This window comes from Lepus europaeus, chromosome 19, assembly GCF_033115175.1.
Source record: "Lepus europaeus isolate LE1 chromosome 19, mLepTim1.pri, whole genome shotgun sequence".
Taxonomy (NCBI): Eukaryota; Metazoa; Chordata; class Mammalia; order Lagomorpha; family Leporidae; genus Lepus; species Lepus europaeus.
The window spans coordinates 55342971-55359936 of NC_084845.1; the positions used below are offsets into that span (position 1 = coordinate 55342971).

Sequence of the window (16966 nt, forward strand, 5' to 3'; positions counted from 1 at the left end):
AGGGGCACTGAGGCGTGAGGCCCGGGGATGAGGGGCCTGTGGAGGTGGAGTCCCCCTCCTCCCCCTCCTTCCTCCCTTCCCTCCCTCCCCCACCCCCACTCCAAGGCCAGCCCAGCAGCACAGCGGGCCCAGGGGCCACCTGATGGCTGGCAGGCTGTGCCCCAGCTTCTAGCACCAGTGAGGACAGACTGGTGGGCTCCTGTTGGTGCAAGGTATCTGACCCTCCCAAGAGTCTGGGTTTGCAAATGGATTGAAAGGTGGGATCTGCAGCCTCAAACCTCGCAAAGCTTTGAGAAAGGCCCCTCAGACTCCACACCGGGCTTGCCTCTTCCTCTCCACCTCCCACCCCACCCCTGCCACCGTGCAGTTGTCCCCGCAGGAGCTGTCGCTGCCTGCCCTTGTCCTCAGGCCCTGAAGCTGGCACCGGCAGTCCTCGGCGCGGCCCCTCCCCAGCCCCGTGGTGGTTGCTGTACCCTACTCCTAATCCTTACCCCCAAAAGCCGCCAGCGCAGCCTTCCCTGGGCCACGCCGCCATTGGGATGGACACAAGCCATCGGAGGCCACCCAAACCCCCCTCAGGGAGCCCTCTCAGTAACTGGACTTGCGGGGGCCCTGCTCCCGCTGCGGCCTCAGCTGGGAGCTCCTTGGTGTCCATCGCTTCTTTCATCCGGGCCTCTCACCGCTCTCCTTCACACACACCTCACCCCTTCCTGTGCCCATGGCTGCCCTTAGGCTGTGGCTGTGCTGTTTCCTCTATTCAGTAGCTCGAGTTCTCAGTGAAACCCTGCCCAGCCCGCTCGGGCCCAGAGGCCGCTTCCCCAAAACCCTTGGTGTCTTCCAGTGGATGCGATTTCCAACATCTTCTCATCAACTGCCCAGCACGGTGACTGCATTTGTCACGCATCTTTGTCTTCTAGGTGACAAAGCCTAGGACCAGCCCGAGACCCCTGGGTGCCCAAGCACAGTTCTGCACTCGGAGCAGGTCTGCAGCGTTTGCTGAATGAATGTTGAAACGCAGCAAGGATCTTCCCCCGTACAGCCTAAGAGGGAGGCTTAGCCTCGAGCCGGTGTGGCCGCATCTATGTTCCTGTTCTCAAGCGGCTGACTATGGAATCAGTCCCATTTCTAAGTCCCCAGTGGTGAGCAGAGATGGCCTTGAGATTTACTGGATCAGGCCCTGAAAGACTCTCCAGCCACCTCCTCCTGCCCCAAGGGGTGATGCAAACAGGGCATCCCTAAGTGGCTGCTAATTACAAGCATAGAGCGGCCACACAGCTGCTCTCTGGAGAAGCCACTTAGGGGGCAGTGCCCACTGGAATGGGCAGACCCGCGGTTCACTGGGAGGTTGCGCCAAGCCATTGCCCACCCTGGAGCCCACAGAGTGAATCAAGCAATAGCCTGTGTGACACCGTGGGGGCCTTAGATGCTAAAGAGGCTCTAGGCCCAGGCCCAGGGAACCGGACTTGCCCAAAAGAAGAAACCATGCTATGCCTGGCAGGGGCAGAACTCTCCAAGCTGGCTGCCCCCCTTCTCACAGCTTCCAAACAGCTCACTTGGAAGCAGCCCACTGACTGCGTGTGACTCGCGAACACGTTTTGCTGGGCCTCTGGAGTATTTTTCCCCCAACATTTGAATTGGCTACCAAGAGTTTAAAAGTAGGAGATTTTTCCAGCACAATCTGGATTTCTGGCTTCTCTGGACAACAGAGCACCTGGGAGATCTGGGGCGTTCACCCCCACCAGCTGCTGGGGGTCCTTCCCGGTCTACAGTGTTGGAAGATTGTGAATCGGGGCGGGAGGTAGGGTCAGGTGGGTCTTCCAGTGTGCTTACTTGCAAGCTCTGTGAGCAGGTGGCTCCGGGCTCCGGGGGCACGCCACGCATAGAGACCCGCGTGCCCTGCACACACGCAGGCCCGAGCTTCTTGTCGTGTGCCCTGGAGGGCCAGGCCTGGAGCGTCTGTGGCACGGGCACACGAGGCTGCGGTCTGATGGACGTTAACTGGTCCCAGTGCTTCCAGGGCGCTCCAAGCCGGTCTCCTCACACCTTGTCACAACCCCATTTCTGGGATGAAGCCGCTGAGGCTCACTGCCCCACAACAAGTGGTAGAGCTGGCTGGCTGTCTCCCCTTCACCGTGCCACAGGCTCGCCCCATCTCCGCTGTAGGTGCTCTGACCCGGCCCCTCGGGAGGACAGGAGGTCAAAACAACCCCTGTGTGGATTCCATGCTAGTTTTTAGAAACAGGTTTGCATCCTATCAGTGATGATCGGTGTGAAACCAATTTTTGTCATCCCAAGATGGGAATGGAGGAGCAGGTGTGCCTGGGTTCCTGGCTCAGCCGGGTTGAGGACTGCGCTCTGGGGCCAGGGGTGGGGGAGGGTGGGCAGGCAGAGCCCCTGAGCCCACACACTGGGGGAGCAGCGGCCCAGCTGCCACTCAGGTGCCTGAACTTTTACATTTGTTGCAGCGCGGGAGGAAGGTAACTCAGGTGTGCTTGGAGGACACGCGAATTCCTTTTCTGTGGGTCTTCAGGTCTTTCTAGGGTGTAAAAACTGTGACTTCAGCCGGCTCTCAACTTTCTACCTCTCCCTGGGGCCCCCACACCTCGCTGCCCTCCCTCCTGGACAAGGTCAGCTGGGACTTTAGAAGGTCATGGATGTCGGAAATAAAGGTGCAGAAAGGGGGAGGAGGAACTGTTTGGGCTTTAAAGACACCGGAACCGCCGAGGTTTCTGCAAAACCATTTGCAGCTTCTGCAAACGGCCTCAAAGTCATCAGCGCCCCACTGCGGAATTCCAAGCGGAGCCTGTCACAGTCGTTAACACCTTCTTCGACCAGCCTTTTCCCATTTCACAATTACTCTCCTCTGCTCCTCGTTCTTGCCGGCCGGAAGGTGCTGCTGCCTTGGATTTAGGGAGCCCTCCGCGTTCAACCAGCAGCCCCTGGGCGTGCACGAGTCGGACCGACTTCTCCGCTCTCGCCCGCTCTGCAGGGTGAGTCCGGGCGAGAAAGCGGCGCGTGGGGGCGGGGGCGGAGAGTGGCAATTTTGGCAGTGCCTGCGGGTTCTCTTCAAAGTTAACGACCCCTCAGGGTTTCAGCTGGCCACAATGACCGCCTCCCTTGGGCAGCTGGGGGACCCCGGTTTCCGACAGGGCGCAGAGGCTGTGAGTCCGAGGAGCCGCGTCTATGCGGACCCCTCGTCCCCGCCCAGCGCCGGCCAGTGGAGCTGCCTCGGACCGAGCCGGGCAGGGGACGCTCCCTCGCGGCCCTCCCACTCCTGCCAACTTTCCCGACCCCGGGGCCGGGGGAGGGCGCCGCTCCCGGCGGGGGCGCGCGCCGCACTTAAAGGCGGCTCCGCGGGGCCGGCGCTCGGCAGTCGGAGCGTGGCGGCTGCGGAGCACCGCGGAGGGAGTCGCGGCGGCGGCGGCGAGGTCGGAGGAGGGACATGGAGCCGCCGCGGGCCTGCTGAGCACCGAAGCGCGGGCAGCCGGCGGCACGGTGAGCGTGGGCCGGGCCCAGCAGCCCCCATCGGAGCGGCGGGCGCGCGGGGCTGCGCCGGGGACCCGGGCACGCCGGCTCCCAGGGTGCCGTATGCGGAGCACCCGGACCTCCACCGGCTCGGCGCACTGCGGGTGCCGTGTCCTGCTCCGGGAGGCCGGTTGGGCACTGTGGCAGCTCCGGGTTTCCCGGCGGCGGTTCCTGCAGCCCCCTTGCCGCTGACCCCTCCTCCCTTTCTTCCTCCATCCTCTCCTCCCTTCCTCCCTTACGGCTCCGGTTTTGTGAATGAATCGGGAGGCAGACGACCGTGCGGGGCACGAGGCTGCTTGGAGTACCCCCTCCCCCTCCCCACCTCAAGCTCTCCAGAGGTTCGGCCCCGTCCCGACACCGAGACACCCGGAGCCTAGGTTTCTGCGGGCCAGCCGGGGCACAAAAGCACGTGTCCGCAAGACTGAGCGCCCCGTTCCTTGCCGGCTCGGAAGGGCGCGGGGGAAGGAGCCCCTGCCTGCCTCCCAAGTTTCCATCCCGCCGCGGGCAGGGCGCACCTGTCAGAAGAGGCGCTGCAGAGCAGGCAGCCCCTCCAAGTTTGGGGGGCGGGGAGGGAGGGAGGCATGTGTCTTTGGCTGGAGGTTTTCTCCTTGGGTCGTCTGGGGGCCCGGTCTTGGGGAGCGCCCCCAGCTTCGTGTCCTTGAAGCTAGGGCGCACTGGCCAGCCTGGGCCTGGCTCTTGTGGATCCTTTCTGAGCCACGGATTTGTGGAGGGGAAGAGGTGGTCCAGGCTGGGGTGACAGCCCCCTGCCGAGACCTTAACCAGAGCGCCTGATTGCACATGGGGTATCCAGCCGCGGGATCTTTTCGGATCATCTGCGAGGAGCGCAGTACAGGAGCAATGCCTTTAATTCCTGCTGGAGGAAGGAGGGGGCAGGCGACTTCGGGAAGCGCCTTTGTCTGCAGGCACACTTTGCCACGGTAGCTGGGGCCCCAGCCAGCTGAGCCAGGCCTGGTCTGCCTCTGATTCCGTGGGTTTCCCGTTTCTTACCGGCTGGATCGTGGGAAACCGGCACGTGGGTGTGGCCGGTGCAGTCTTCACCAGGAGGTGGGGGTTGGGGGAGGGAAGTGTGGTGAATGCCTCGTGTCGCTGAACGGTGGGCACAGCCCCGGCACTGGACCGAAGCAGGGCTCCAGCTCCCTGGAGGTTGCTGGGCTGTCCTCGGCTCCCCTGCCCCTTCCCAGAACACAGGCACTAGGTCCGCAGCACCCCTTCCCCTGGCACGCTTGGGAGGAGAGCGTCCAGGGTGGCACGTTGTGGGGTTAGAATTAATAAAAGGAGGGGGGTGTCCTGCAGAGGAAGCACGCAGCAGGCTCCCCAGGGTGGCGGTGCAGGGCGCCCAGAGGCCACACTTCCCGCAGAGCCCAAGCTGCCAACAGCTTCTTCCGGACCAGGCTGCTGGTGCCTGCATCTCGGGCTGACTTGGGCAGTAACTGCGTGCTCCTCAGCACCCTGTGTGCAGGAGCAGTGTGTTGGGGTTGGGGCAGAGTGAGACCTAGAGCTGTAGCTTGCCTGAGTGGAAACAGGACCCACAGAATCGTCCCTGAGAGGCAGGGAGGTGGCCTGGGTGGGAATGGAGGGCAGGGAGCAGCTCTTGCCAGCCTCACAGTGTCCTTGAAAGAAACCAGCCAGCCTTAGCACTTGGCTAGCCCTTGGGGCTGATGCTTTCCACGGTCACTGACTACCTAGCAGGAGACGACCTGGTAGTGGTGGGGAGACCATGTCCTCGGCTCTCCTCCCAGAAACCGCTGTTCCCAGCACGGCAGGCAGTTGCCAAGTGGGAACCTGGCTTCCTTTCCTGGAGTGGCCAGGCAGGGGTCGAGCCCAGAGCTCGACCGGGCACTAGAACCAAGCGGCTGGGCTCCCTGGGCAGCCCCCTCTCTCAGTAGGCTGCTGCAGTCCCCCCTGGAGCTCCTCAGCGCCGGGCTTCCAGGAGGGCCTTGCACTCGGCAGCTCATTTCCTCCCTGCCCGGTCAGCTTTTCCCGCTGGCTTTCCCCTTTTCTCTGCCTCTCACATAAATGAGAACAAGGTGAGATGGCAGGGAAAGTTTCTCTGACTTTGCTGAGGAGCCTGGCACCGTTGTTTCCTGCTGTTTGTCTCTTCCTCCCCCATTTTCTTCCTGAGCCTTGTGGGGGGCTGTGCTTTGTGGGTGAACATCCCCTGGTGAGGGAGGGCATGCCCGGGGCTGTGTCTGGCCGCTGAGGCAGATGGCGGTGGGCTTTGGCTTGTCAGTAGTAGATGCTACCTAAGTGCTTTCTTTACATGTGTCACCTGTTTAACCCTCAAAGATGCTGTGAGGTTAGCACCGCAATCAGATGAAAAGACTAAGGTTAAGACAGTGGCAGAGTGGGACTTAAGCCTCCATAGGCAGCTTCTGGCTCTAGAAAGTCTTGCTCACGCTCAGTAAGTGATCGTGGATTTTATTCATGGGTCAAACTGCAAGAATGCCTGTATACCCAAAGACTGAAAATGCTGCTGCTTGCCTGACCCCACCTCTTTCGCCTCCTGCCAGATGCCAGTGCAACTGACAACAGCCTTGCGTGTGGTGGGCACCAGCCTGTTTGCCTTGGCAGTGCTGGGTGGCATCCTGGCAGCCTATGTGACAGGCTACCAGTTCATCCACACAGAGAAGCACTACCTGTCCTTTGGCCTGTACGGCGCTATCCTGGGCCTGCACCTGCTCATCCAGAGCCTGTTTGCCTTCCTGGAGCACCGGCGCATGCGGCAGGCCGGGCGGCCACTGAAGCTGCCCTCGCGGCGGCGCTCTGTGGCGCTCTGCATCGCCGCCTACCAGGAGGACCCCGACTACTTGCGCAAGTGCCTGCGCTCCGCCCAGCGCATCGCCTTCCCTGACCTCAAGGTGGTTATGGTGGTCGATGGCAACCGCCAGGAAGACGCCTACATGCTGGACATCTTCCATGAGGTGCTGGGTGGCACTGAGCAGGCCGGCTTCTTTGTGTGGCGCAGCAACTTCCATGAGGCAGGCGAGGGCGAGACCGAGGCCAGCCTGCAGGAAGGCATGGAGCGAGTGCGGGCTGTGGTGCGGACCAGCACCTTCTCGTGCATCATGCAGAAGTGGGGAGGCAAGCGTGAGGTCATGTACACAGCCTTCAAGGCCCTCGGCGATTCAGTGGACTACATCCAGGTAAGGGTGCCTCCCCAGGAACGGGTATGCCAGCATGTGTCCCGCCAGCTGGAGTGCTCTACTCCGAGAATTTGGGGTTCAGTCTGGGTCCCCTCTGTCGTGCACACTCCTTTCCTGTCCTTAAGGCAAAAAGGCGTAATGCTCTGAACAGCAGTCCCGGATGCAAGTGTGGTCCCACTGTTCCATAGAGCTGTGAATTTGGGTGTAACTTGGAATTCTGGTCCCCATAGTAACAGCAAGCTGGTATACAGCATCCACTGACTTCCTACACGGGCACTGTTTTAGGCACTTCAACCTTATTAGCTCTTTTAATCCTGGATGCTGAGGGTGGGTGGCCGCATTGTGATGTGACGGATTAGGCTGCTGCCCACAATGCCGCATCCCTTACCAGAATGCTGGTTCATGTCCCGGATGCTCTGCTTCCAATCCAGCTTCCTGTGATGTGTCTGGGAGGCAGCAGAAGATGGTCTAAGTGTCTGGGCTCCTGCCACCCATGTGGGAGACCAGGATAGAGCTTCTGGCTCCTGCCTGCTCTAACCTCAGAGTTGGGGTCGTCTAGGGAGTGAACCAGCAGATGGAAGGTCTGTGTCTCCACCTTTCAACTTAATCTTAAAAATACTCATAGGGAGTAATTTTTTTTATCATTTTATTTGAAAGGCAGAGTGGTAAAGAGAGCTCTTCGAAATGGCCACACTGAAGCCAAGAGCCTGTAACTTCCTTCTGGGTCAACCACGTGGGAGGCATGTTGCTGGTAGGGATCCAAGTACCTGTGCCATCCTCTACTGCTTTTCCAGAATCGTTATCAGGAAGCTGGATCAGAAGCAGAGCAGCCAGGTCTTGAACTTGGATATGAGGTGCTGGCAGCAGCTTAACCCAATGCTATAATGCTGGCCCCTGGGGCTAAGAACTTTTACGATGTCCACCCAGCAAGTGAAATGCAAAGCATGGAGGCCAAGTAACTTGTCTCATGTAAGGTATGGAGTTGAGACTGGAGCCCAGCCTCCCAAGTCTGCTCTTAGCCATTGTGCAATGCTGCTGTGCCATTAGCAACATGAGGATGAATGTCTTTATAGGGTAGAGAAAAAGGGAAAACAAGTCATGATCAAAAGCAACATTTAAGGGGGCCAAAAAGTTATTCTGGAGCCAAATTCATGTCTGAGGTGGTGGAGAGAATGACACAGAATGATCACTAAATTCATTTTGTGGCAGCACGGCAGGACTGGAACTCTTAAGACTCTGCTTAGCTGCTGGTCAAAGGAATCGATGACGCCAGCCTGGAAATTTTATTAGCTCGGCAGTGTTGAAACAGCTTCTATTTTCTTTTTCTTTTTTTTAATTTTTGACAGGCAGAGTGGATAGTGAGAGAGAGACAGAGAGAAAGGTCTTCCTTTGTCGTTGGTTCACCCTCCAATGGCCGCCGCGGCCGGCGCACTGCGGCTAGCACACTGCGCTGATCCAATGGCAGGAGCCAGGTGCTTCTCCTGGTCTCCCATGGGGTGCAGGGCCCAAAGACTTGGGGCATCCTCCATTGCACTCCCTGGCCACAGCAGAGAGCTGGCCTGGAAGAGGGGCAACCGGGACAGAATCCGATGCCCCGACCGGGACTAGAACCTGGTGTGCCGGCGCCGCTAGGTGGAGGATTAGCCTATTGAGCCACGGCGCCAGCCTGAAACAGCTTCTATTTTCAAGAAACAAAAACCAGGGAGAAGTGGGATTAGAGCTCCCACACTTCAGGGGCATACATCTGGCCTGGTAGTTAAGACATCACATGACATGCCTATATCCAATATCAGAGTTCCTGGTCTGAGTCCCACCTCTATTTCCAGTCCAAACTTTTTTTAAAGAATTACTTTTTAATTATTTGAAAGGCAGAGTTGGTTAGCTCCACTGGTTCACTCCCCAAATGGCTGCAACGGCCAGGGCTGGACCAGGCCGAAGCCAGGAGCTTTTTCTGGGTCTCCCACTTGGGTTCAAGGGCCCAAGGACTTGGGTGATCTTCCACTGCTTTCCAAAGCACATCTGCAGGGAGCTAGATGGGAAGTAGAACAGCCGGGTGTCAAATTGGCGCCCATATGGGATGCTGGCAATGCCACAATGCTGGCCTGCCAATCCAACTTCTTGTTAATGCATACCCTGGAAGGCAACAGGTGCAATCAAGTGCATGAGTACCTGCCACCCCCATGGGAGACTTGGATCGTTCCTGGCTCCTGGTTTCAGCCTGGCCTGCCCTTGCTGTTGTGGGCATTTAGGGGGTGAGCCAGCAGATAAAAGGTCTCTCTGCCTTTCAAGTAAAGTGCAAAGAAGGGGGGGGGGGGAAATACCTCTGTCCTGTGTCAGTGATGCCTAGCTCCACTCTGATGCCAGCTCTCTGGTAACATGCACCCTGGGAGGCAGCAGTGATGACTCCAGTGATTGGGTTCCTGCCACCCGTGTGGGAGACCTGGGTGGAGTTCCTGGCTCTGGGATTAGGCCCCTGCTGGGCTACTGTGCACATATGGAAAGTGAACGAGGAGGGGAGTATGCTCTTACTTCCTGTAAGTCTTATTTATTTGAAAGGGACAGACAGCTCTTACATCTACTAGTTCATTCCCCCAAATGGCTGCAATGTCTAGGGCTAGGCCAGGCTGAAGCCAGGAACCAGAAACTGCATCCTGGTCTCCAACATAGGAGGCAGGGGCTTAAGTACTTGGGCTTACGTACTTCTGCTGTCCTCCCAGCTGCATTTGCAGGAAGCTGGATTGGAAGCAGAAGAGCCAGCATTTGAACCAGCAATCTGATATGGGATGTTGGCCTCACAAGCAGCGAGTTAACCTTGCTGTGCCCCAACGTCCCTCACATTTCAGTACCAAGTAGAAACTTGAAACCCAGGACCCCAAGAACTTTGGTCCAGAATCTAGCATCTACCCTGCCAGTGAGTTTTGCCCACCACTTGATAAATGCCTGAAAGCATAATGGCTCTCTGGGTAGCCTACTTGCTTGTCAACTCAGTGTTGCTTACAGCATGTTGTTTAACAAGTGAGCACTGGCTCTAGGATTTCACACTGACAGCTAACAGCCCTGCTGATGGTGCCTCTGTGGGAGAAAACCTTGTCCCAGCCAGTGGGGAAACCCAGGCAGCAGGAGGGCTTTTCCTCTCCAACTCTACTCAGCTAGAAAGACCTCCCTGGAGTGAAAGGAGCCAGGGCAGTTTGGAGAAGGGTCAGGGCAGCAAGTAGAGGTGAGACTGGCCGCACTGGGAACGTGGCCTGTAAGCTGGGAGGCTCTGCAAGTCAGGCCTGAGGCTCCCTGAGCTCTTCCTGGGCATGGCCAGTGTGTTCCTGATGGCTGTACCTGATCCCCACCCCCCACCCCCGCCCTCCCAGTGTTCTGCTGGTCTGTGGCCGCTCTGCCTGCCAACATGGAGGAAGCTGGGAGAAGTCGGGATGTTGGAGGCAGCCGCCTCTTTTGGGTCTGATGGGCTCTTACTCAGCAACTTTATTTTTGAAGATTTATGTCTTTATTTGAAAGGCAGAATTGCACAGAAAGATCTTCTATCTGCTGGTTCACTTCCCAAACGGCTGCAATGGCTAGACCAGAAGCCAGGAGTTTCTTCTGGGTCTCCCACATGGGTGCAGGGACCCAAGTACTTAGGCCATCTTCTGCTGCTTTCCCAGGCACATGAACAGAGCACTGGATCAGGAGTGGAGCAGCCAGGACTTCAACTGACACCCACTATGGGATGCTGGCATTGCAGGTGCAGCTTTACCCACTACACCATAGTACTGATGCCTACGTAAACTAAAAAGGATTTTGGGCTTTTGCAGAACAGGGTTTTGGTTCATCTGGATACTGTTTTCTGCTGTAAGAACGGAGATCATAGAGCTCACTCAGGGCTGTGTAAACCAATTCTCCTGCCCAGTGGTTATCAGGACTCTGGACCATTTGAGGGCCACTACAGTTAAGTGTATTTCATAGCCTAGGTTCAACTAATAATGTTAGTGTAACCTGTTCGATGAGCTTCCCAATGGAAGGGGATGGCTAGGACTTGATCTAGGGTCTGAGGGAAGTGCTCCCATGCCCACTGAAGTAGATTTCAGGCAGAGCAGCCTTTGGCCATACTATGCCCTGGGCTTGGGAACTTGGTCAAAGGAGTCTGTGTTGAGCACAGAATGCCTGCAGCCATGTTGGGTAGTCTGAAGAGGTTCCTGTGAGTAGGTAGAGCTAGTTACCACTGGGGCTATATGTTGTCCAAGAGGCCAGACACTGCAGCTGGGACCCTGCCATCAACAATTCTATGGGATAGCCTTGGGCAGTATTCTCTGTCAAGAGCCATTTCTTGGCCTTGTGAAAAATGCATTCTGGGGCCCAGTGCTGTGGGTATAGCATGTAAAAAACTGCCTATAGCACTGGCATCCCAGATGGGTGCTGGTAGGAGTCCCAGCTGTTCCACTTCTGATCCAGCTCCCTGCTAATGGCCTGGGAAAGCAGCGGAGGATGGCTCTAGTGCTTGGGCCCCTGTACCCACATGGGAGACCTAGAAGCAGCTCTTGGCTTCAAATCAGCTCAACTTCAGCTGTTGCAGCCATCTAGGGAGTAAACCAGTGGATGGATGGTATCTCTTAAATATTTAAAAAAGAAAAATGCATTCTGGCTCTGGTCTAGCCACTGTGCCCATCATCTGACTGCCCTGGGACCCCAGAGCCACACTGAGACCATTTTCCCCTTCCCAGAATCATCACTTAAGTCTTCTGGACTTCTCTAAGCCTCCTGGCTGAACTCGCCTTTCCCTTATTCCTCTCGTCCCTTTGCAGAGAGCAACCTTGTGGTGTGGGTGTTTGTGTGGTCAAAATGGGCTATGTACTTACTCTCTGCAGGTATGTGACTCGGACACGGTGCTGGACCCAGCCTGTACCATCGAGATGCTTCGCGTTCTGGAAGAGGATCCCCAAGTAGGGGGAGTCGGGGGAGATGTCCAAGTAAGAAGTGACCAGCGATTCCTGGGGGTTGGGGTCTGGACTGTTTCCTAATCTAACAGAATTGTTTAGGAACTTTTTTTTTTTTTTAAATAACTTTGAGAGGTAGAGTTACAGAGAGAGATGGAAAGGTCTTCCATCCACTGGTTCACTCCCCAAATGGCTGCAATGGCTGGAGCTGGGCTGATCTGAAGCCAGGAGCTTTTTCCAGGTCTCCCACGTGGGTGCTGGGGCCCAAGCACTTGGGTCATCTCCCACTGCTTTCCCAGGCCATCGGCAGCTGCGACATGAACCAGTGCCCATATGGGATGCTAGCACCGCAGGCAGAGGCTTAGCCTACCAGCCACAGCGCAGGCCCTAACATTCCCTTTCAATAGTTTCTACTGTTATCATGGGGCTCGCCTCACTTGCCACTAAACTCCTTTCCTGCTTGTTTTCAAAGTGAAGGAGAGAGTTAGCAGTTACAAAGAATGGCCGGCACTGTGGCTTAACAGGCTAATCCTCCACCTTGCGGCGCCGGCACACCGGGTTCTAGTCCCGGACGGGGCGCCGGATTCTATCCCGGTTGCCCCTCTTCCAGGCCAGCTCTCTGCTATGGCCCGGGAGTGCAGTGGAGGATGGCCCAAGTTCTTGGGCCCTGCACCCGCATAGGAAACCAGGAAAAGCACCTAGCTCCTGGCTTCGGATCAGCGCGATGCGCCAGCCGCAGCGGCCATCGGACGGTGAACCAACGGCAAAAAGGAAGACCTTTCTCTCTATCTCTCTCACTATCCACTTTGCCTGTCAAAAAATTAAAAAGGCCAGCGCCGTGGCTCACTAGGCTAATCCTCCGCCTTGCGGCGCCAGCACACCGGGTTCTAGTCCCGGTCGGGGCACCGATCCTGTCCCGGTTGCCCCTCTTCCAGGCCAGCTCTCTGCTGTGGCCCAGGAGTGCAGTGGAGCATGGCCCAAGTGCTTGGGCCCTGCACCCCATGGGAGACCAGGAGAAGCACCTGGCTCCTGTCATCGGATCAGCGCAGTGCGCTGGCCGCAGTGCGCCTACCACGGCGGCCATTGGAGGGTGAACGGCAAAAGGAAGACCTTTCTCTCTCTCTCTCACTGTGCACTCTGCCTGTTGATTTAAAAAAAAAATTTTTTTTAACACTGCAGGGAGTAGCATTTCACCTTGAGGTCCTAGATTCTAGCAGGAACTTTTCTGGCTGGTGATGGAGCAAGTAGCTCCACAGTTAGACCCCTGAGAAACCCTAGCTGTGAAGGGACCTGGGCTGAAGAGTTCTGCAACATGTTAATAAGGGACTACGTCATCTTCCATAGGATACTGCAGACTGTACATCATGTCCTTAGGGACGCTTTCAGGTTTTGCACCTTAAGCCCTTTACTCCGCCAGCGACATCAGCTGGCAAAGAAGGTGGTTTTTATTTTTTAAAAATTATTTGAAAGAATTGGAGACAGATCTTTCATCCACTGGTTCCCTACCCAGACGGCTACAACAGCCCGGTCTGGGTCAGGCTGAAGCCAGGAGCTTCTTCCAGGTCTCCCATGTGGGTGGCAGGGGCCCAAGTAATTGGGCCATCTTCCACTGCTTTTCCCAGGCCATAGCAGCGAGTTGGGTCAGAAGTGAGCAGCCAGGTCTTGAACCAGCGCCCACATAAGATGCTGGCATTGCAGGCGGCAAGTGTAGCAGCTAGGCCATGATGCCAGGCTCCCTGAAGGTGGTTTTCAGCAAACTTGAGAGGAGGAGATGAGTGGCAGCTGACATCAGAGGTGGAACTGACATGAAGGAGAGGTGAGTGGGTATAGGTGGTTCCTGTAGGCCTCAGGTTTTTCAACTCTAGCAGAATTAGAAACGATGACCAGGAACTTGGGCAATGGGTCAGAGTGCCCAGGGCAGGCGGCCCAGCACCTCTCTTCCTTTACAGATCCTCAACAAGTATGACTCATGGATCTCGTTCCTGAGCAGTGTGCGGTACTGGATGGCCTTCAACGTGGAGCGGGCCTGCCAGTCCTACTTCGGCTGTGTACAGTGTATCAGTGGGCCCTTGGGCATGTACCGCAACAGTCTCCTCCAGCAATTCCTGGAGGACTGGTACCATCAGAAGTTCCTAGGCAGCAAGTGCAGCTTCGGGGATGACAGGCACCTCACCAACCGAGTCCTGAGCCTTGGCTACCGAACTAAGTATACAGCACGCTCCAAGTGCCTCACTGAGACCCCTACCAAGTACCTACGGTGGCTCAACCAACAGACCCGCTGGAGCAAGTCTTACTTCCGGGAATGGCTCTACAACTCACTGTGGTTCCATAAGCACCATCTCTGGATGACCTACGAGTCGGTGGTCACAGGTTTCTTCCCCTTCTTCCTCATCGCCACAGTCATACAGCTTTTCTACCGTGGCCGCATCTGGAACATCCTCCTCTTCCTGCTGACCGTGCAGCTGGTGGGCATCATCAAAGCTACCTATGCCTGCTTCCTTCGGGGCAATGCAGAGATGATCTTCATGTCCCTCTACTCCCTTCTCTACATGTCTAGCCTCCTGCCCGCCAAGATCTTTGCCATTGCTACCATCAACAAGTCTGGCTGGGGCACTTCTGGCCGAAAAACCATTGTGGTGAACTTCATTGGCCTCATCCCTGTGTCCATCTGGGTGGCAGTTCTTTTGGGGGGTCTGGCCTACACGGCTTATTGCCAGGACCTGTTCAGTGAGACAGAGTTAGCCTTCCTTGTTTCAGGGGCCATTCTATATGGTTGCTACTGGGTGGCCCTCCTCATGCTGTACCTGGCCATCATAGCCCGGAGATGTGGGAAGAAGCCAGAACAATATAGCTTGGCTTTTGCTGAGGTGTGACATAGCCGCCCTCAAGTAGAGCGGGAAAAGTGCAATGGGTAAGGGAGGGAAAGGGATTGGAAGAGAAACGACAGGGTGGGAGGGAAAAGGGAGTGCTGTGTTTAGTTTCCTAATGGTCCAAAGGACAAAGCTGAAATGCAAACAACGCTGACTGTGGTATGGGCCCAGGCAGCTTTGCTTCAAGGAGGCCACACACTCTTCCGGCTCGGGGCAGAGGAGCTAATGACTTCACGCTGCTTGACTGCTTGCCTATGTACACAGGTGGCGGCCTCTTGGGGAGATTCTATTTCCTCCCCCGGGACCTACTGGGACTCAGGAGTGTGCTAAAATGAATGGTAAGTTCCATTCAGTGGCCACTTCTTTTGGTTTAGTAACAGCCTGTGGTTTGGGGATCTCCTAGCCCATCTGAATACAAGCAGAGGTGCTGGGAGAATTTCCTGAGAGCTGGGCCAACTGTCTCCTACCCCAACCCCCACTACCAGCCATCAATGCAATAAGACTGTGCCTGAGATGCAAGGCCCAGAGGCCTGATCTGTGGGCATCAGAAAACAGGGTCCAGGAATGGTGCTTTATGTGATACAATCCACTCCACATCTTAGCAACCCAGGGATCAGCCAGACCAGAGGGAGTCTCCATCAAAAAGCAAGGTTTCACAGATCTGGTGATCCTAAAGACCACAGACTACATGGAGGCCTCGGACTGAATGTATTTTACCTGGAAACTGCTGATACTTCTAGATGGATTCTTGGCTTGCCTGTGATCTCTGCTGGGGACAGACAATGTTTTAGCCATCTACCAGAAGATTCACCCCCCAATCTGGACAGAAAAGTGAGGTTTTGGCTATCTGAACCCATGTCTACTCCTGAATTCCTCTCAAATTCAGTTCTGATCTGAGGCTAACATATCCTCCTCACTTTCATTAAAGGAACAGTTTTGGGGCATAACGTGCAGCCAAATCTGCTATCCTCCTCATCACACCCAAGGTTTTCAAGCTGCCAACTGGGGCAGAGCCTGGGCTCTTAGGACCATTGCCAACAGGTAAGCCTGGCCCCAGCACCCAAGGAAGAACTATTAGGAGCCTCTGGATCAAAGTGGGTACAGTACTGCGACTTCTTGCACTGATCCCTTGGCAGCTGGTAAGCACGTGTGACTTTCAGGTTGCTGTTCTTGACAATCGCCTCTCATGGAAAGCTGTGTTGCAAAAGTGAAACCTCAAATCCAACTGGGCATCTTTGAGGCTGTCCATTGTCTTCTGTGGCATCTTCAGGGAGCTCGTACAGTTACTGCTGCACTTGTTTCCGTCCAGAAACCCAAACTAGGAGGCAGCATGGCTGCTGTCCCTTAAAGGTCTTGCTTTTTCTCTCCCACTTCTCAAGGCCGTTTGATTTCCTTCCGTTGCTTTTGGGGAGAGGAAGCCATTATTCGGTCACTTGCAGTTCACAAGATGTTCTCCACTTTTGGGTTTGAACCTGGGATCTTGACTAAGCCTTTGGCTTAGAGGTTTCTTGCACTCTCTCTAAACATCCAATTTCAGAGGGATCGGCTACCTCTCAGAACCAGCACTGGACAGTTGGGGAGCGAGCCTCTAGTGTACCCAGGTGCTTCCTACAAAAGAACAGTGTGCTCTGAGCCACAGATGGGCAAACCCTGGTGCTTTCCTTCAAAACTCAAGAATTTTCCGGGTGTAGCCAACAGCTACCACCTTACACAGACTTTGAGCTGCTGATAAGACTGATGCCAGGCTCCCTCCATGGAGGCTGGGAAACAGTAGCATTTGCTAAACGCAGTTGTTCCAGGCTCTTCCGGGTTTCTGCTGGCCAAGAAGTACACTATTTTGAGCACTACAACGGAGGAAATCCGGTCAGCCAACTGCAGAGCTCAGACTTCACCAAGGGCTTGTTTTTCTTCAGCTTGGACTTGAAGGCTAATGGAGGGCGCTGGACTCTGGATGGAAACTCCTGGCGTCTTGCTGTCAGCTCTGCCTCGCGCTGTGGTCGTCAGCTTTCTTCAGACCACAGGTAGGCAGGAACAGGTAGTGAGCTCACAACGTTTGACCTCGACTGGTTTTTCTAAGTTATTTTGTACGTTTTTCAGCAGCAAAACCAAACTGGGTCTTTAGCTTTATCCCCATTTCTGGCAAGGGAAGAGCCTTTATACAACTGGACGCATTCTTTTTTCCTGAGAATTTTAACCCTTTTGTATGATTTCTACAATAATTTGTAAACATATTTATTTTTACCTTTTTTTTTTTTTTTACTTTTCAGGTCAGATTTTTATACTGCAATTACTTGTCAAAATAAAGATTCTCACGTAAGGCTGTATCTGAGTTGCTTCCTCTCTGTACGTAATAGCTAGCTAGCTGTTCCAGTAGCAGAAGGACTGAAGCAGAAGGTCTGTCTGTGGAAGGCAGAAGTAGGATCAACTGTCACAGCTGCCCCCGGACAAGACCAGTGACAAGGGCATACCCATGGTGCTGAACTTG

General features: G+C 55.7%; 1 protein-coding gene across 1 annotated transcript; it reads left to right on the forward strand.

Moving 5' to 3' along the window:
• Positions 1-2401: 2401 nt before the first annotated feature.
• HAS3 (hyaluronan synthase 3) lies at positions 2402-16859 on the forward strand. Its single transcript, XM_062175850.1, has 4 exons — positions 2402-2990; positions 6057-6689; positions 11543-11644; positions 13561-16859. The coding sequence occupies exons 2-4, from the start codon at positions 6057-6059 to the stop codon at positions 14482-14484; spliced, it is 1659 nt and encodes a 552-aa protein (XP_062031834.1). The 5' UTR covers positions 2402-2990; the 3' UTR covers positions 14485-16859.
• Positions 16860-16966: the final 107 nt, after the last annotated feature.

Coding starts and splice junctions, on each gene's coding strand:
- HAS3 (XM_062175850.1), top strand. CDS start 6,057: ATGCCAGTGCAACTGACAACAGCCTTGCGTGTGGTGGGCACCAGCCTG. Junction 6,690..11,542: donor ATTCAGTGGACTACATCCAG/GTAAGGGTGCCT, acceptor TACTCTCTGCAG/GTATGTGACTCGGACACGGT. Junction 11,645..13,560: donor GAGTCGGGGGAGATGTCCAA/GTAAGAAGTGAC, acceptor CTTCCTTTACAG/ATCCTCAACAAGTATGACTC.